The 18,133-nt window shown below is 38.9% G+C and overlaps 1 protein-coding gene across 1 annotated transcript in view; it reads right to left on the bottom strand.

Moving 5' to 3' along the window:
* LOC138702653 (uncharacterized) overlaps positions 1–15,872 on the bottom strand; it is a 53,937-nt gene extending 38,065 nt beyond the window's left edge. The window contains exons 1-2 of the mRNA XM_069829979.1: positions 15,656–15,872; positions 10,524–12,149 (exon numbers count right to left, since the gene is read on the bottom strand). Of these exons, the coding sequence (XP_069686080.1) occupies positions 10,524–12,149; positions 15,656–15,872 (1,843 nt within the window). The remainder of the gene's footprint in view (positions 1–10,523; positions 12,150–15,655) is intronic.
* Between the last annotated feature and the right edge of the window lie 2,261 nt (positions 15,873–18,133).

The raw sequence follows: 18,133 nt of genomic DNA, 5'->3' as shown, positions 1-18,133 counted from the left end.
ACTTAACGGGGAGTTGGAATGTCGTGTCGTGGCGCACGCGACGTCAGACGTGACCTCGTGCACGCCGCCGCCTCAACACCTGTTCCAGGGGACATCAGCGTTATCTGATGGCATCCGAGTCAGGAGTGAGCAAACCTAGACCTTTCGTTCTCAAGCCCTTCTTTCCCAGCAAATGCATTATCAGCAAGCATCGTCCTCTTTTCCAGGCACAGCGCAAGAACATTCTAATTTGAAACTATAGATAAATAGAGCATTGGGCCTACATAAGAGAAGTCAATTTGCTTTCAAGTTGATTTTCTTCGCGGAGGAGAGGCCCGAATGCTTATATGCAGCCCACACTTATCCTAGAGATGATTGCTGAAGTTCATAGGACAGCATTCTCGTAAGCAGGCTATCGTAATTCACTATTTGGTACCATAGCTACACAAAACACTATTCCGACGGAATGTGCGTCTAACGCTCCTCTGAAACCTCCCCTCTGAATGATGTAAAGTGTAGGGAACGTATTCTCTTCCAGGACGTACGGAGATAAGGTAGCCGTTCATAGACTATATTGGCGTGACGTCATGTTTGGCGCGTGGCACAGCTACTGAAAGGGAATACTTGCATCTTGATTGCGCTGCAGTTTACATTTTATTCATGATTCAAAACTAGACCTCGCAAACTGTTCACAATGCATTATAGTAAATATTACATTTTTACTACATCATATTACTTTTAACCAATAAAACGGTACGAAAGGACGTCTTTCAAGCAATCATGGCTGCTTATCGCATAATTTTATCGCTTCCCTAGCATTTGTTTAATTTTATCGCTTCCCTAGCATTTGTTTGTTTTTATCACTACCCTAGCATTTGTTTCTTTCTTTGCCAACATTTAAAACTGTAAATTATTTACGGTACTATAAAACATGCTTTGCGATCATCATTTATTTACAGCACAGACAGCCAACTGAAAATGGCGGCTCCATTCAAACGTTTTGGTGAAGCTAACATTAATGAAATTGAATTTCAGTAAATCGATTAATATTTTTGGTGAAGTGCCAGCCATTCTTGATTCTTAGTACCTCACCGTATATTCTTCTGAATATAATAACAGTTTGTCCGAAATTCAGGGGGTCTACATATCTGTTTTCCTTACTCTGCCTAACCTCCTCTCTCATCATACTTACACACCACACAAAATTCATCTGATCGCACATTAGACATCTAAAAAATACAAAACTCCCTGGTCATGGGATTAGTATAATGCAGGACCACCGCAGAGACATCACAGAACAACCACAAGACAACGGACAAACACTCAGTCCCGTGGGCGAAAAATACATGTCTTTCATATTCCACGTCAGGAATCAATCTCGGATCGCTTAGTTGGGAATTCTGCACACTACCACATAGCTACAGCGGCGAACGAGTTCAGAAGTAAGAATGTAAATAATAGCATCAACGACATAGTACAAATGCCCAAAAAAAGTGCCCAGAGTGTAAACACCTTACTCAAACCTGTAACTGCTTAATCTCGCGTCGGTGCGAGCGTGAACATCACCACTTGGCATTGCGTGAGCACGCACTTTGCGAACCGCACGCGACGCTGGCGTCGTCGTCATAGAGTCGGAGAAATCACGAAATTCCAACTTCGTGTCTATTGTTGCGCTTTACATGTTCAGGGCACACACATACAAAGATCCAAGACATGTATACAGTACGTACCAAAATTTGCGTCACGGACTACATAGTGTGAATCTTGGGTGAAAACGAAAACAATAATACTAGTGACAAAACTTCGCCAAAGAATTTTGAATTGCACAATGTAGCAACACTGTATTTTGCAAAGAAATGTTACACCTGTGATCGTAGCTCAAGCTATCCGTACGCTGCTTTAAAACTAAATGTACTTGGTTTAAACCAACTCACTATTTTTGTAATATATTTCGTATTCATTTTTTATATTGTAATTGCTTTTCTGTAATGTATTAATTATTTCTGTGTTACAGCATGTTCCTTCGTAACTTCATAATAAATTATTACTGTTTACCATTTAGCATTTTACTGCTTGTTAGTTGCAATGATAAACAGAATAAACATTGCACTGCAATAGATTACCAAAACATTCCATCTTGTGCACCGTTGCCCAAATGTGCAATTAAAAATTCTTCGGACAAAATGTTTTTCACTAATAGTTTCGAGTCATTTTCATGTACGATCCACATGAAATAACCCACGTGCGCAAATTTAGGGACATTCTGTGTTTATACAGACCTGCTCTAAGAAGCGTTTGGAAATAGTATCACGGCGGTCACATATTTCTCGTTACACATTCTGTCCAGTTCGCAACAATTCAGTTCCTTTACAATGTTTTCACTTATACTCATGTTACTATTCATTCATTCATTCATTCATTCATTCATTCATTCATTTATTTATTTATTTATTTATTTATTGACAAGTTTATTTATAAACGTTTTAACATCTGTGGTTATATCGCATGTATAGAATCTGTTGGCATACTAAAATTGAGTTCCTGTTTCTATTGTGTGTTGCAGAAGGCTTTGTGTTCTTATAGATTTTGATTCATGTTTTTGTTGTTGATGATTGACGCGGTGATGAATCATGGCATGTAAATTTCCAATCCGGCATTTGCCTTCCTTTCTGACTGAGGGAAACCATGAAAAACCTTAGTTGGAAGAAGAACAACAACAACAAAATGCATAAGATTTGCTGATGATATGGCGATGTTAGCAGAAGAGGAGACGATATTAAGGGATATGCTACTAGAGCTAAATGACAGCTGTGAGCAGTATGGAACGAAGATAAATGAGAAGTAAACTTTCAAAACCTGACATGTCCATTTTCAGGAAATAGCCTACACTTCAAATGCCAAAAACTTTCATCTCTGCAATGAACAAAATATTTTCTGTGTTGGAAAATTAAAATATTATTTTTCCTTTATGGACTCATGAAATTTCACCATAAAAATCGTTTATTATAGAGACACATATTTGTGGCATTTTCTGAAAATGGAAAGGTCAGATTTTGAAAGTTTGTTCCTCAAATACAAACAAGAAGAGGACCATAATTATCGAAAAAAATAAAGAAGGTAAACGTGTGAATTCCAAATGGTACAGCAAAGCATGTGGACAGCTTCAAACACTTGGGATGTATTATAAGCAGTAACATGAGCTGCTGCCATGAAGCCAAAAGCAGGATAGCAATGGCAAACGAAGCTTTTAATAAAGAAACGAGTATCTTCTACGGACTTATGGAAAAACAGATAACTAAAGAAGTGCTTTGTGTGGAGTGTGGCATTGTATGAAGTAGAAACATGGACATTACAACTAAGTGAAAGGAAACGACTAGAATCATTTGAAATATGAATACAGAGAAGAATGGAGTGCGTGAAATGGACAGACAGAATAAGAAATGAAGCTGTGTTGGAAAGAGTGGGTGAAGAAAGAATGATGCTAAAACTGATCAGTAAGAGAAAAAGAATATGCTTGGGTCACTGGCTGAGAAGAAACTGCCTACTGAAGGATGGTCTGGAAGGAATGGTGAACGGAACAAGAGTTTGAGGCAGAAGAAGATATCAGATGATAGACAACATTAAGATATATGGATCATATGCGGAGACTAAGAGGAAGGCGGAAAATAGGAACGATTGGAGAATGCTGGGTTTGCAGTGAAAGGCCTGCTCTTGGGCCGAAATCTGTTAATGAGTGAATGAATTGATTAATCTCAATTAGAAAGCGATGTTTTTTTAATTTCATTTTTTGCCTTCTGAATTACAAATAACATTTTCTCAATGACCAGTGTTTTTTTCTGAATTACATCTGTAAAGGGTTTAGTGCTGTAGTTTGTAAGGAGTTTGGAACGTTAAAGGGAGTCGCTCTACAAGTCTACACCGATATGAGTATCCAAATTCTTGTACGGTTCTACGCCACAATTTTATTCCAATAAGCGTGAGAGCGTCAGTTTTAATTTGACGAGCCTAGCTTGCAGTGAAGTCCGTGACAGCGATCTTGACGCACGTGTGTGTGCAGGGCGCAGCGAGGAATCCCCGCTCCCATGCGTCATGCGAGCTGCGCGTGATCGCACTCACGCACATGTCACACGCAGTAGCGGCCATCTGTTCCTGCTACTTCCCTACACCATGAAGATTGCTCAGAGGCAAAGAAAAACATTCGCAAAATTGAACGAGCAGTGTTGCCAACTTAGCCATTTTTATTTCTAAAATATCATACGAAAACGACGATATTATGAACTCACTTTACAATGTCATGTCATGATCATGAATGCTTCAGAAATTTAATATCGTCTTATTGCTTGATTTGTACATAGCATGGGTGTTCTTGGTCTGCTACGCAATGACAGACCATACCAAAGTGTATCGTACATTATCACTTTAATATTGTAGAACTCACAATTACAAATCAAACGGGTAGTCACACAGGTCTGTAGTCACACAGGTCTGTACTGAGAGAGTTCGCTACGCGACACGGCTAATTTTATACGCAATTTCGACAACCTCATGCTTGTAGCGAGGGCACATTTAACATGAGTTTAATATAGCAATTCCTTTGTTTTGTTTTGTTTTTTTTTTAACTTTGGACATGTAGGCTTATTTATATTAGGCGATCGTCAAGGTGGCCATGACTAGACCATGATAACCACGTGATTCCGTAGCCTGTCTTTCTCGTTAGCTATGAGCGAGGGAAGGTGACGTCATTGGGCATGGTCACACAAGTTACATTGGTTCACGACCTAACTACTAATGACATTAGCATTCGGCTGGAGCTCATAGCCTAAGTATTTGAAATTCTGTCATCTTTTATTTCATCACGGATGCCGGAACGAGTGCCATAGGCTTACGTGATGCGGAGAAATACGTATTCTATGTCAAAAGTATGGCTTAATGAACTATAGAAGATTTCACGTTAAGAAAAAGCATTGAGCATATGGGGCTCTTCCATCAAATGTCCAGTTGCCATAGAAACGCCTACCTACCACATAGCTTGTACAATGTACTAGGCAAGGCCCATAACACCAATGCTCTTTTCTTAACGTGGAATACTCTATAGTATCGTGGTAACTATTATTTTTATTTGAATTCAAAAGACACAATGGCGAATTACTCAAACTTAAACGTAGCTATTCTCTTCGTCACTTTTCATTACGTACAATAATTAATCTGACATATAAAACAGTGTAATTCGGATTAATGGCGGAACGTTTATCTCAGAGAAATTAATTATTGTCTACAAAACTATTTTTTACTGTTCATTCTCATTTCAGTCTAAGATTTTAGGTCTCCATAAGGAAAAAAAAAATTATCCGAACAAATGTAACATTTTAAAATTTCTTTTGAAAACGAAATGTTACATTTTTTCGGATAAAATGTTTGTACATTTAAAGGACAAAACTAAAATTATTTCAATAATTTATTATCATAACACACGGTTATCTTAAACTGACTAAGCACATTGGGAATTAAATCAATGACTTTCCCAAAACATACTATGAAATGTTTCATATAAAACAATCTTTATCTTGAAAAGGAAGCAAAAACGAGTAAAATTGTACTAAACTCTTTTGTTTGAAATATCTCAAAGAATAACCCCTTGAAATTAATGATATTACTTACGGTTCACTCTGCATAATGAATGTTTTCAGTGTATTGTGCATATTTACACTAATAATTGCGATTAAATTTAAAAATAATTCTGCAAACTACTGTTACGGAATTACTATCAAGTCAGTTTTAATCTATATTTTAACTCCTGTTATAACAGCCGTATATATAACCTAGCTGAGACTGTTCTTGAGGTAGATGTATCTGAACATCACACAATTTTTATTTTTTCATCATTGGCTGTTGAATCTCTCCTAAGTCATATTTGCTGGCACGTCACTGCAATCAGAACTTCTCCAGCTGATTAAGCGACGATAAATGGAAACAAAAACGAAGCGACTGTTTGCAGATGGAAAAGGAGTGTGACACCCACGAAAGACAGCTGCAAGGCCGACATTCGCACAAAAAATTAACTTTAGGAGGCACAGGGATGGAATAATGAGAAGGAAAACCGGATAAAACTTGTTCGTCAGCCGCTTTAGTAATCTCGTAAAGTATGAGCGATTTCTGTCGGACTTCATTACAAAAGCTGATTCTTTTCCTCACGCCCCAACTTCTAGGCCTGTATTTTGATCACTTTTCATTGAAGAATTTCCCACACTGTAGATCGTTATATCGACCAGGACCACGTGTTCGCATTGTCTTCAGCCTAATATCAAATCTTGTGCTGCCTTCTATTGTTATCTACTGCAAGCAGACTCTTAGTGCCTCCATTCTTTCTTTTATACCGTGTGGATTTCAAAATATAGTAGTCTATGTAGAGATTTAACATTGCCATTAGAAACGTATGTGTGAACAATTGAAAACCGTATCTTATGTAATTGGCCACGTGTATTAAACTAGTAGGTCTTGTACTTAAAAAAAGAGTATCTTCTGATTATTGCCAACTAGAATTCTGTTTGATTGCGCAACGGCCAGAACTTCAACCATAATTAAAGAAAGTATATCACCATCATGAACTTTACCATTTTAGACCATGTGGTCTCTAACATTAGAGTGCACCGATATCTTTGTCTGTCCCAATCTCTGTCATTGACAAATAACATAGAAAGACCTCCAATTCAATATATTTTTCGAGAGGCTATTGAAGCGACGTTAAAGCTACCGGTAAGCTAATGGTGGCAAAAATCGCAACTACATCTCATGTTACAGGTATCCATTATGTCTTGTTAATCAATTTTCTTTAATATTACCTATTTATATTTCAATTTGTATAGTCATATTTTTTATAAAAAGCAATGGTCCAAGAAACCTGGTACTTTTAATAAAACATCTTAAAACTAAAAGAAAAATATCCACTATACAAACAATATTATTAGTAGTAGTACCTTCCATATTACCGCCCAAAGAAGCGTAATGGTTTTATCAACAGTAATCTCACTAGAGGTTTTGATTTATCTAGAAAAAATCAAAATTCAAGTGGGATGTAGTTGACTATTACACTATCAGAAGAAAGTATATAAAGATGAGAAGAAATGAAGTACTCTAATACAATAAAATATTAATTTACTTTCTAAAATACTGAACTGTCTTGGAAATGTAGCCTATTATTGTACCATCTCATCATTACAAATATTCCGTTAGATGGCAGTAGTGTGTTGCTATTAGCTGTTCTCTTTTATCAGATGCGCCAACTATACAATCTTCATTGAACTCTATGGACGATTATTAGCCAAGAAGACTTTCTTGATTCAGTTTGACATATGAATATGAATATAGTCTAATGGTTGAACATTAAACTGAAAGCAATTGAAAACATATTCCCTCTGCTACCCGATCTGTTCACATCAAAGGGCTGCCTTTCATATTCAAGCCTAACAGGTTTGCCAACATCTAATCACTGACCAACTGAACAAATGTGACTATTGTCAGTGCATTTCGAACTAGCGGATCAAGGTCAAGCAATGGACTGCATTTGCCACATGTGCTTACTTCCAATCCTGGACTATTCTCCTCAACTAAAGTCAGATGGAACAGCTGGGACTACCAGGGCTTCAGTTCACAGTTCAGTTCAGTGTCTCGTGCATGTTTTGCACGTTTGTGCGTTTGTACGTGACCTTGATCCGCCAGTTCGAAATGCAATGGGTATAATATGGCTACTTTGTGTCCGACTGAATCTTTAAAAAAGACTATACAAAAAGACAATTTTATAATGCAATAATAATAATAATAATAATAATAATAATAATAATAATAATAATAATAAACAATGTTATAAAACTGACAAATCCTGCAAATAATGGGTATTCATAATACATGTTTAAAATTGACAGATTGGCAACACTTATAACCAACTCCACCCAATGTGGCAAACTAAGGAACGTCTATGAGGATACAACATTTATCATAAGACCTAAACCCCTGGTCTCTGCGTCCTCTTGGTAAAGCTAATTTTGAAGTCTGTCTTTCCCCGTACTTTGTACACGGTTCTTCCATTGTTAATAAATTTATACTTCCTCGGTTAAACATATTGTATGTTTATTACTTTAAATCGGGTAAAGATGTTTCACACAATTATTGGGATTTCTTTAAATCGCTTGATATACATTTTTTTAATTCAGAAAATCTCTTGATAATCATCAATTGCCCTTGTTGTTTTCCTCATCTTTCTTGATACAAATAAACTCTCTAAAGGTTATTTATATACCTTTCATCATCATCATCATTATCACCATCATTATTATTAACAACTAAAGCAGGAATCACTAACAATCAATCCGCTGTGCTCCTCAACCTTCCAAAAACATTAAATAATTTTATATCCCTTCTTCGTCATTACAGTCATCACCATTTCTGCTTCTTTTAATTCGCCTCATGTATAATTTTTACTAATGTCAATATTATTTCTGTCACTTTTATCATCTTCATCATTACCATTTCTTCCCACTTTATTTGATCATTGTTAGTTTATCTTCTTCTCCAACGTTTTCACCGCCTTCTTCACCATTATTTCCATGTCCTACATCTGGACGTGCTGCTTCTACTCGCGAATGAAGGACATGTTCGTATTGAAACGGAAATAAACAAAGCGGTGAAATGTGTTGTCTGATTCTCATCTCGTGACAGATACGAGCCGGTCGGCCGGGTGGCCGCACCTCAAGGCGCTCAGTCTTCGTCTATCAAACTTGTGGCTCAACTTCTACTTATTCCATTAATGAGAAAAACTTTGGAGGTTCCACCCGACTTCAGTTCATTTTACACTTTTGGGCGGCCAGGATTTGTACTTCATCACAAGTTTCGAAACTCTTTAACGCCTTTCAAGCTTTGTGGCAGGACCAATCCGCCATCGTGCACGAACAGTTCTGCAGATGGCTCTCCTCCAAGCACTTGTATCTCCAAGATCATATTTCTACCCTTTATGTCCTTCCCGTTTCTTCTAATTTTGTCCGTTCACCTTCATTTCCTGTACGTTTTATCTTTCCTTTTTGTCCTTGCTTCTCATGTCTCATCTCGTTCATCTATTATCCCTTCAACTGTCCTATTTCACTTCTCTGTCTTTCTCTCACATTATTCATTAAGTTTTTTCCCATTTTTTCCTTTTCTTTTTTCCTTGTCTTCTACCCACAGTTCCTCCTCTATGTCTATTCTTATTTATTTCCTTTACCTGCATTCTGCTTATAAAAGCAAATACTGTCTTTGTTCAATTATACGAGGGAGAATGAAAAAGCAACCTTAATAATATTATTTATATTACGATGTACCGAAGTACATATGATATTTCAATATAGAATTTCTGCGTCATCATATGATGATGGAACAGTGGAACAGAGAAAAATTCTCTCCGGCACCGGGATTTGAACCCGGGTTTTCAGCTCTACGTGCTGATGCTCCATCCACTAAGCCACACCGGATTCCCATCCCGATGTCGGATCGAACCCTCTCAGTTTAACTTCCACCTCTTGGGTTCTCTCTAGTGGCCTATCCTCATGTACTGCGTCATAGACGTATGACAGTGGCACAATGTCCACATATGTGCAGAGGTGCACTCGTTATGAGTGACTAAGTGGCCGGGATCCGACGGAATAACCGCCGTCTTAAACTGAGAGGATTCGATCCAACATCGGGATGGGAATCCGGTTTGGCTTAGTAGATGGTAAAATTCATGCAAATATGTACCAAATGATGGAATGTTGAAACTAGATTTTTTCGGAGAGCATTGACCAGTTTCGCATCAAAAGAATACCTCGAGTTTGTAAAAGAAGCTTTTAAATTTTTTATAACATTTTCTGCTTCGTATTCATTGCCAATTAAGTTTCTCGTCTGTGATTAGGCCTACCAATAAAAACAACGAGAAATCTCGAATTTAAAATGAAATCACTGTGTGTGTATCGAATGCTTTGGCCAGATTTGAGAGGATACTTTCTGAAAACAGACACACTCATCAAATTAACTATTTTTTACTTTATAACTGGTGAAAGATGTTTTTTATTTTTATGTTTCTAAATGCAAAATAAATGTAATATGAATAAGGTGTTTTTGTTTTACTTTGTAAATCATTTCGCGACCCTCTCAGTTCATTATACACCACCGAGGGTCGCAATACACACTACTTTAGGAACAATTTCCTTAGGGAAATACACTACTGTTTAAAGAAATTTCTGAAGTATAAGATTTTTATAAGCCTGAACTAATAATAACAGATATAAAACATATTTATTAATTTTGAATAAGACGTGATGAAAGATGATTTTATATATGGCTTTTAGAGTCCATTTTTATTTTAGAGCCTATTTTATACATTTATTGAGCTTATGTTAGGCACCTAAAATTTAATTTTAGAGCATAAATCCCGAAGTCTACTTATCACCATGGAATTGGAACATGCCGCAGTGTCTAGCCCCTGAAATAAACAATTCAGAGAAGTAAACAATTAACTAACAAGGCCAGGTCGAGCTTACCCGACTTGGGCGTCTTCCTCAGGCACACGACGCGCTGCGTGGGCGGCGTCTGGGCGGCAGGCGTCTCCTTCTGGGCTCGCTCCTCCAGCCAGGGCGCGCCGCCGGGCCCGGCCGCCGGCTGCAGGAACCCATCAGCGTCCACGTCGCTGCCGTCGCTCATCAGGGACACCATGGTCACGATCTCGGCGCCGCGGGCCAGGCCGCGTCTCCCCGAGCGGTGCGTGGGGGCCTTCTCCCTCGGCTTGGCCTCGCCCTCCGCCTCCTCCCCCGAGGACTCCTCCCCCCGGCCCCGACCCCTGCGCCGCGCCCCTGACTTGAGGCGCCGCCTGGCGGGCGCGGACCGCACGCCCCTCGGGGGGCACACGCCCTCCTCTTCGCCGTCCTGCGAGTCGGAGGACACGTCCACGCTGCGGCGCCCCCGCTGCACCAGGATGCTCTTCGTGGGGGTGGGCGCGCTTCTGTGGGCGGGCGCCGACAGAACCCTGCTGGCCGGGGCGGAGGCCCCCTGCGGAGCGTTGCCCTCGGAGGTGAGACTCCCGGAGAAGGCCTTGTTGTTGGCGCTGTTGCGGAAGTTCACTCGCCGCATTGTTGCCGTCATCACCTCGCTGGTGCTGGGCTTGTTGCTGCCCCGGACAACGCTTTTAGGGTCCTTCGCCTCTTCCTGCACCTCCACTTCTTTCTCAGGCTTTGCGGTGTCTGCTGGGAGGGGCTCTTTCTTGCGGGGCGAAACATCCACCACGATCTTCGTCTTGGTGCTTGGTGCATCCAAAGCTTTCTCTATGTCGACGGGTTCTTTGGACGGTGACGGAGTTTCCTTCTTGGTAACGTCACAGATTTTCTTCTCTTCAGGCTGGGTTGCCAGACACTGGAAAGTCGTATCTTGACTATTACTGACGGCATCTGATGGTGACCACGACGTCACTGTAGCACTCGATTTGGGAAACACACTGAAGTTCAAATTCAGCTTGTTTCCTGGAATCAGGATTTGTTCAGGGTCTTTTATGATAGCACTTCCTTCTTCTGCGCTGAGTTTTGGTTTCCCAGAAGCTCCGCTAGAGTGCTCTTGCTTCGGGAACTGCCTAGCATTGCTTTGAGCACTCCTGCTGGCAAACTGATCGCCAGTATCACCAATCACGGCGGCATCTTTGAGGTCCTTGCTCTTCGCTGACGACGTGACTACGCCTCGCTGCAGCGGCAGGTTCTTGGACACTCCCACAGCCGTCGACGAGTACAGCAGAGGGGCAGGCGACGGGAGGTCCTGCTCCGGCGACGGGTCGGTGGGTGAGTCCAGGCAGCTCTTGGTGTCGGGCTCCACGCTGTTCTGGGCCAGGAAGATGTCCAGGTTTGGCCGGCTCTGCTCGCGCTCCCTCCACGCCCGGCGCAGCCTCTCCGCCAGCTGCTGTCTCGTGTACAGGATGGTGTCCTTCTCGCCTCCGATGGCGGGCAGGTTGCCTGCCGCCGGGCGGTGCGGTTTGGCCGTGACGGGTCTGGGCTGTCCCGTGCATCGCTTGGCCACCACCTCCACCTGGGGGTCGCCGACCCCCGGACCTTCCTGCTGCAGGGACTGCTGGCGACGGTCCGTCCACGCCAGCTTCACCGGTCGAGGCCGCATGAACACGCCGTGACCTGCAAGGAATACTGAGCATTAAGATGATTCAATTAACATTAAGTCACGACAATCAAGTCATTCACTTCTGGCGCAGAATTGCGTCTTTCTCCCCATTAGGTATGAAAAGCTAACTTTCGAATTCGAATTGACCGTCACGTAAATGTGCAATCCTCTCTCTTGTTCTGCTTGTCTTCTCCTTGTTCTCTTTGAGTTCCCTTGTTCTCATTCCCCTTGTTCTCCTTGTTCCCTTGTTCTGCTTATGTTCCCCTTGTTTTCCTTATATTCTCCTTGTTGTCCTTGTCTTCTCCTTGTTATCCTTATATTCCCATTGTTCTCTTTGTGTTCCCTTGTTCTCCTTCTCTTCCCCTCGGTCTTCTTGTATTCTCCTTGTCTCTTCCTTGTTCTTTTTGTGTTCCCTTTGTTTTTCTTGTATTCCTCTTGTTCCCTTTGTATTCCCATTGTTCTCTTAGTTCCCTTGTACTCCTTCTAATTGTCTTCATCTCCTTGCCTTCTCTTAGTTTTTTGTATTTCCTTTGTTTCCCTTATATTCCCCTTGATCTCTTTGTATTTTCATTGTTCTATTTCTGTTTCCTTGTTCTTCTTCTATTCTCCTTATGAGCTTTGTATTCTCCGTGTGTTCCCTTGATCGTCGTCTCTCTCCCGTTGTTCTCCGTCTGTTTCCCTTATTTTCCTTGTATTTATTTTCTACTCCTCGCTTTCTCCTTGTTCTCTTTGTATTCCCCCTTTTCGCCTTGCATTTTCCTTGTTCTCGTATTCATCTTGTTCTCATGTATATTCCTTGTTCTCTAGTATTCTCTTTGTTATTATTATGTCTTTTGTTCTCCTTGCATTCCCGTTGTTATCCTTATGTTCCCCTTATTGTCATACATTCCCCTTGTCCTTATCTTCTCCTTATTCTTCTTACATTCCACTTCTTCTCCTTGCCTTTCTCTTGTTCTTATGTTAATCTTTATAGTAACGAACGAAAGTGACTAAATTTATTGTTTTGAAGTAAATTTAATGTAAATAATCTGCCTTGTAGTCTACTACTCGTATGCTGACGAAGTTTGTGATAAGTGTAATTAAATGTTTTTCAGCTAATACAAATTATTATTATTATTATTATTATTATTATTATTATTATCCAACTGCAGGATCATAAAATGCAGCTACAGCTTTCTTGAACCTTTTCAATGATTGACTGTCACAACTATTTCATTGTTGTTTAACATTAAAAGAAAGTTCTCCGGTTTTTTACATGCTGCTATTAAAATTGAGACACATATTTGTGCTCTCAAAACGGGAAAATCCCGATATCGTTATGATGTTGATCATTGCGTCAATGAATTTTTGGCCAACTGGCCACAATTCCAGCAATTTCCTCGACGAAATCTTCTCAAAAATCGTTAACAGGTAAATTCAAAATATTCTTGTTCACTTGACAAAATAATACATGTTCTTAAAAACGGACATACCTAATTAAAAAAAAATAAAACACTAAGTACGAAACTCAGACATTCTAAAGTAGGAATTACAATTGCAGGTGAATTTAGACAACACTGGTCGAATATTGCTTTATCAGCCAACAAAGAATTGAAGAGTGTGATCTCAAAACGCGTTAAGTCCATTTTTATGAAAGGACTGGGCCAGTTTTTTTTTTAATCCACCGTTCTATGGAGTGAGCGAGTTTTCAAGTGACGTGCACAATAACACAAACTTTTAGACAAGGATTGGCGTTGTTTTGGAAGAAAACAGGCTTAATAGTAATATACGTTACAAGAGCGGTATGTTGACGTTTACATGGTCTAGGAAAAGATTGAAAAAGCGAAACGTAGTTGAGCTTTTTTAATTTCCGAGAACATGAAAACAAACATACTGCTCGTGTGTCGTACATTATTTTGTGCGAAGATCGTTTATTACATACCTGAAAGACGAATTTCTAATTAGTTGCAATGAAATCTCCATGTTCGTTTCTGTTCAATGACGGCAACTTCTGAAAACCACTATACTCCAGCAGCCGTGATATACGTCTGTCTTTTTTTTCTCCCAATCTATAAATGCGAACTTAAAACAAACGGTAAGGCTATGTAATGATTTATTTTTCATTTTAATAATTTAACAATATTATTTATATAACATATTGCAGTAATAACATCCGCATCTGGAATCTTGTTGATTTTTTCACGTCTTTCTTAATGTTACTTGTATCAGGAATGCAATAAGTTTCGTGGAGTAGTAGACTTTACTTAATTTTTGCAAATATTTAAAAACAATAATTAACATTGCAATTCAGGTGAAATTGCAGTGGTAAGTTTCCAATTTACAATTATTACTATGTTAAACGTCTCTAAATAGTAATATACGTTACAAGAGCGGTATGTTGACGTTTTCATGTTCGAGGAAAAGATTGAAAAAGCGAAACGTAGTTGAGCTTTTTTAATTTCCGAGAACATGAAAACAAACATACCGCTCGTGTATCGTACATTATTTTGTGCGAAGATCGTTTATTACATACCTGAAAGACGAATTTCTAATTAGTTGCAATGAAATCTCCATGTTGGTCTCTGTTTAATGACGCCAATTTCGGAACACCAAAATATCTTTTTTCAACATTGTTGCTATAAAATGTTTTCTGTGTTTACTATACTCCAGCATGCCGTGATATACGTCTGTCTTTTTTTTTCCCCAATCTATAAATGCGAACTTAAAACAAACGGTAAGGCTATGTAATGATTTATTTTTCATTTTAATATTTTAACAATATTATTTATATAACATATTGCAGTAATAACATCGGCATCTGGAATCTTGTTGATTTTTTCACGGCTTCCTTAATGTTACTTGTATCAGGAATGCAATAAGGTTCGTGGAGTAGTAGACTTTACTTAATTTTTGCAAATATTTAAAAACAATAATTAACATTGCAATTTAGGTGAAATTGCAGTGGTAAGTTTCCAATTTATAATTATTATTATGTTAAACGTCTCTAAAAGTAATATGTCAAAAGCCTAAAGCAGTAAAATGAATGTTGCGCTTAAGCGGTAAGAAGAGGGAAATTGTTGTGTGTGTTACGTTGGGAATACTGAATGTGGTATTTCACACTTACCGCGTATTGGTTCTGTGCGGAAAACAAGCAAATACGCACGATCTCGCACAAAATATAATGACAGAGATGTCAAACATAGGCCTATGTGTAAATTATAAAAACGGCCAAATGGACTGAGCGAGTTTTCTTAAGTTTCTTTGAATTTTTATATTTAGTCTTTATATATATTTTTTTTTTTATTTTTGGCGAAAATACAACAAGAATAATCTCCTATTCTTCTTTGATTTTTTCAAGAAATGCTACACAATATTGTGATCTGCCAAATTAGGCCTACTTGTCAAGCTTGTCAACAATTGACAGTCAGTTGACAAGCTTGTCAAAAAATTTTAGCAAGTAAAATTTTGTCAGCTTGTCACTTCCTTACCATCAGCTGGTCACTAGTCAAAGTAGGCGCAGGCCCAGGTGGGGCGGACATACCGGAGTTGGACTTCGGAGTTGCAGCCACTTCCTGCGGCAGGTGGGAGCCGCTGACGATGGCGCTGGCGGCCACGCGCAGTCCGGCGTCCACCGACCACAAGCCAGCGTCCATCGACTGCTGCTTCCTCAGAGGACGCCGCGACGCCATGGACGACGGGGCCGGCTGCTGCAGCGACAGCTGCCGGATGGGGCCTCCGGAGCGCCGCTTAACCGACATCCTCTGCGTGGAAAAACAGTAACGGACTATGGATTGAATTACATGCTGTGACAACAGACAGCAAGAATAGCTATGCAGGAGCCGTCGTTACGAGATACTTTGAAGACTGCGAAGTAGGGTAAAGGTTGGTAAATTGTGACACGAGTAAGATTGTGATAGTTCCTTTTGAGAATTTATTGCAATTTTACTGAGCGGGAGAAGGACCGGTTTTGTGCAGAAACTTGTCCACGAACTTTCCCTTAATACGTTGACGCAAAAAACCGATCTTCCTCTCGCTCAGTAAAATTGTAATGATTTCTCAAAAATAAATAACTATCATAATTTACTCATATCACAATATTACCAACCTTTACCCTACGTGCGGTGAGAAACAGACAGAGTTAAGCAAACATTTTTAGTTCTGACCTGAAACGTGTATGTTCGAGGTGCAAAAGGGAAAAATTGTAATTTTCTGACATGTTAATAAACAATACTGCACTACAGTGTTATGGTTGACCAGAACACAGTGCGAAACGGAAATATGAAAATCGAAAATTTACCCTTTGATGAAGTGTAAAAATTCAAATATCTTGGAGAAACATTAACAAATATAAATGAAACTCGGGAGGAAATAAAACGGATAATAAATATGGGAAATACCTGTTATTATTCGGGTGAGAAGCTTCTGTCATCCCGTCTGCTTTAAAAAAAATGAAAGTTAGAATTTATAAAACTGTTATATTACCGGTTGTTCTGTATGGTTGTCAAACTTGGACTCTCACTTTGAGAGAGGAACAGAGATTAAGGATGTTCGAGAATAAGGTTCTAAAGTATCTAAATAAAACTTTGAGAACTACTATTTCAAACGAAAAAAAAGAGTAGGCCTATCATGACAACGCAACTCATTATTCCATTGTTTAAATGGTAAAACTAAATTATACACACCCTGTATCTCTAACTTTTCGAAGCAGATTGCTGAAGATGGAAAAAGAAAAGCAACCTGCGACGCAATTATCCGCAACCTTCACGCAATTCGGTTGAGGGGAGGAAGGAGGCAATTCTAGCAACTGACCTAACAGAAAAGCCTGACATTACGCACTGCCTTGCGTGACTCAAGTGACAATTGTGTCGTCATTCCTTTGTTAAGGAAGAGAAGGGGAGAAAAGTTTTCAATGGATGAACACTTACACATTCCGTGCGACACTGACCATCACAAAAACGTCTAACCTAGTCAAACACTGATCTCTGAGACTCAAAAAGACGAATCAAGGCATAACTGCCAATCATTATAATTATTTCAGAAAAGTAGTCCTTAAAATTCGCCAACTTCTTTCAGGGGTATAAGAGTCAAAACAACGCCTTTGTCTGCGTCTACGTTTATGAGAGATAGAAGTTCCTGAATATGCCACTGATGTAAATAAGAGGAAGGGGGGTATAACTTCCATGCATTATTAACCTCGGAACTAGGGGATAGTGTATAACTTTATCGTAACGCTATGATCTTTTATTTTCAAATTAAAGAAAATAATTACAACCCGATCCATTTGGGAAGACATAAAATAAAATCGCCAGAAAAATAATATCAGGAATGATATAAACAGTACGTCAGTTTCAATGTAATATTGACACAGGAGTTTTGTGTCGTTTCTTTTACGAACAAAAGAAATCAGATTGTCACTTAGCAGCAACTGAATAAACAAAATGCTGCTTAGTACAAGTCAACGAGCTTAACTTTTCCAGTTGTACTTCAAAAAAAAATTAATCTTCGGAATCATTAATTTGTATTTCAGTTTAATAAGTTTTATTTCAGAAATCATCAATATTGATTTTCAGATTAGTAACTTTAATTTCAAAAAACATCAATTTTATTTCAGAAAATAAAGCAAATATAAACTCAAAGGATGAAATATGTCAGCAACATAAGCAAATGTTTGCTATGATAACGAAATGAGTTAATATTAAGTTATATTTTTTGAAGTATAAATTACATTTTCTGAAATAAAACTGACAAGTCTGAAAAACAAATGACCCATTCACAAATAAAATTTGTAGATCTGAAATACAAATGATCCTTCCTCAAATAAAATTGATAAATCTGAATACAAATGACCCTTTCACAAATAAAAGAGATACATCTGAAATATAAATGATCCTTTCACAAATAAAATTGATAAATCTGAAATAAATATGACCCTTCCTCAAATAAAATTGATAAATCTGAAATAAAAATGACCCCTTCACAAATAAAAGTGACAAATCTGAAATATAAATGATCCCTTCAC

Source organism: Periplaneta americana, chromosome 7, assembly GCF_040183065.1.
Source record: "Periplaneta americana isolate PAMFEO1 chromosome 7, P.americana_PAMFEO1_priV1, whole genome shotgun sequence".
NCBI lineage: Eukaryota > Metazoa > Arthropoda > Insecta > Blattodea > Blattidae > Periplaneta > Periplaneta americana.
Note: the sequence above shows the minus strand (reverse complement) of the source record. Positions and strands in the feature narration are given on the sequence as shown.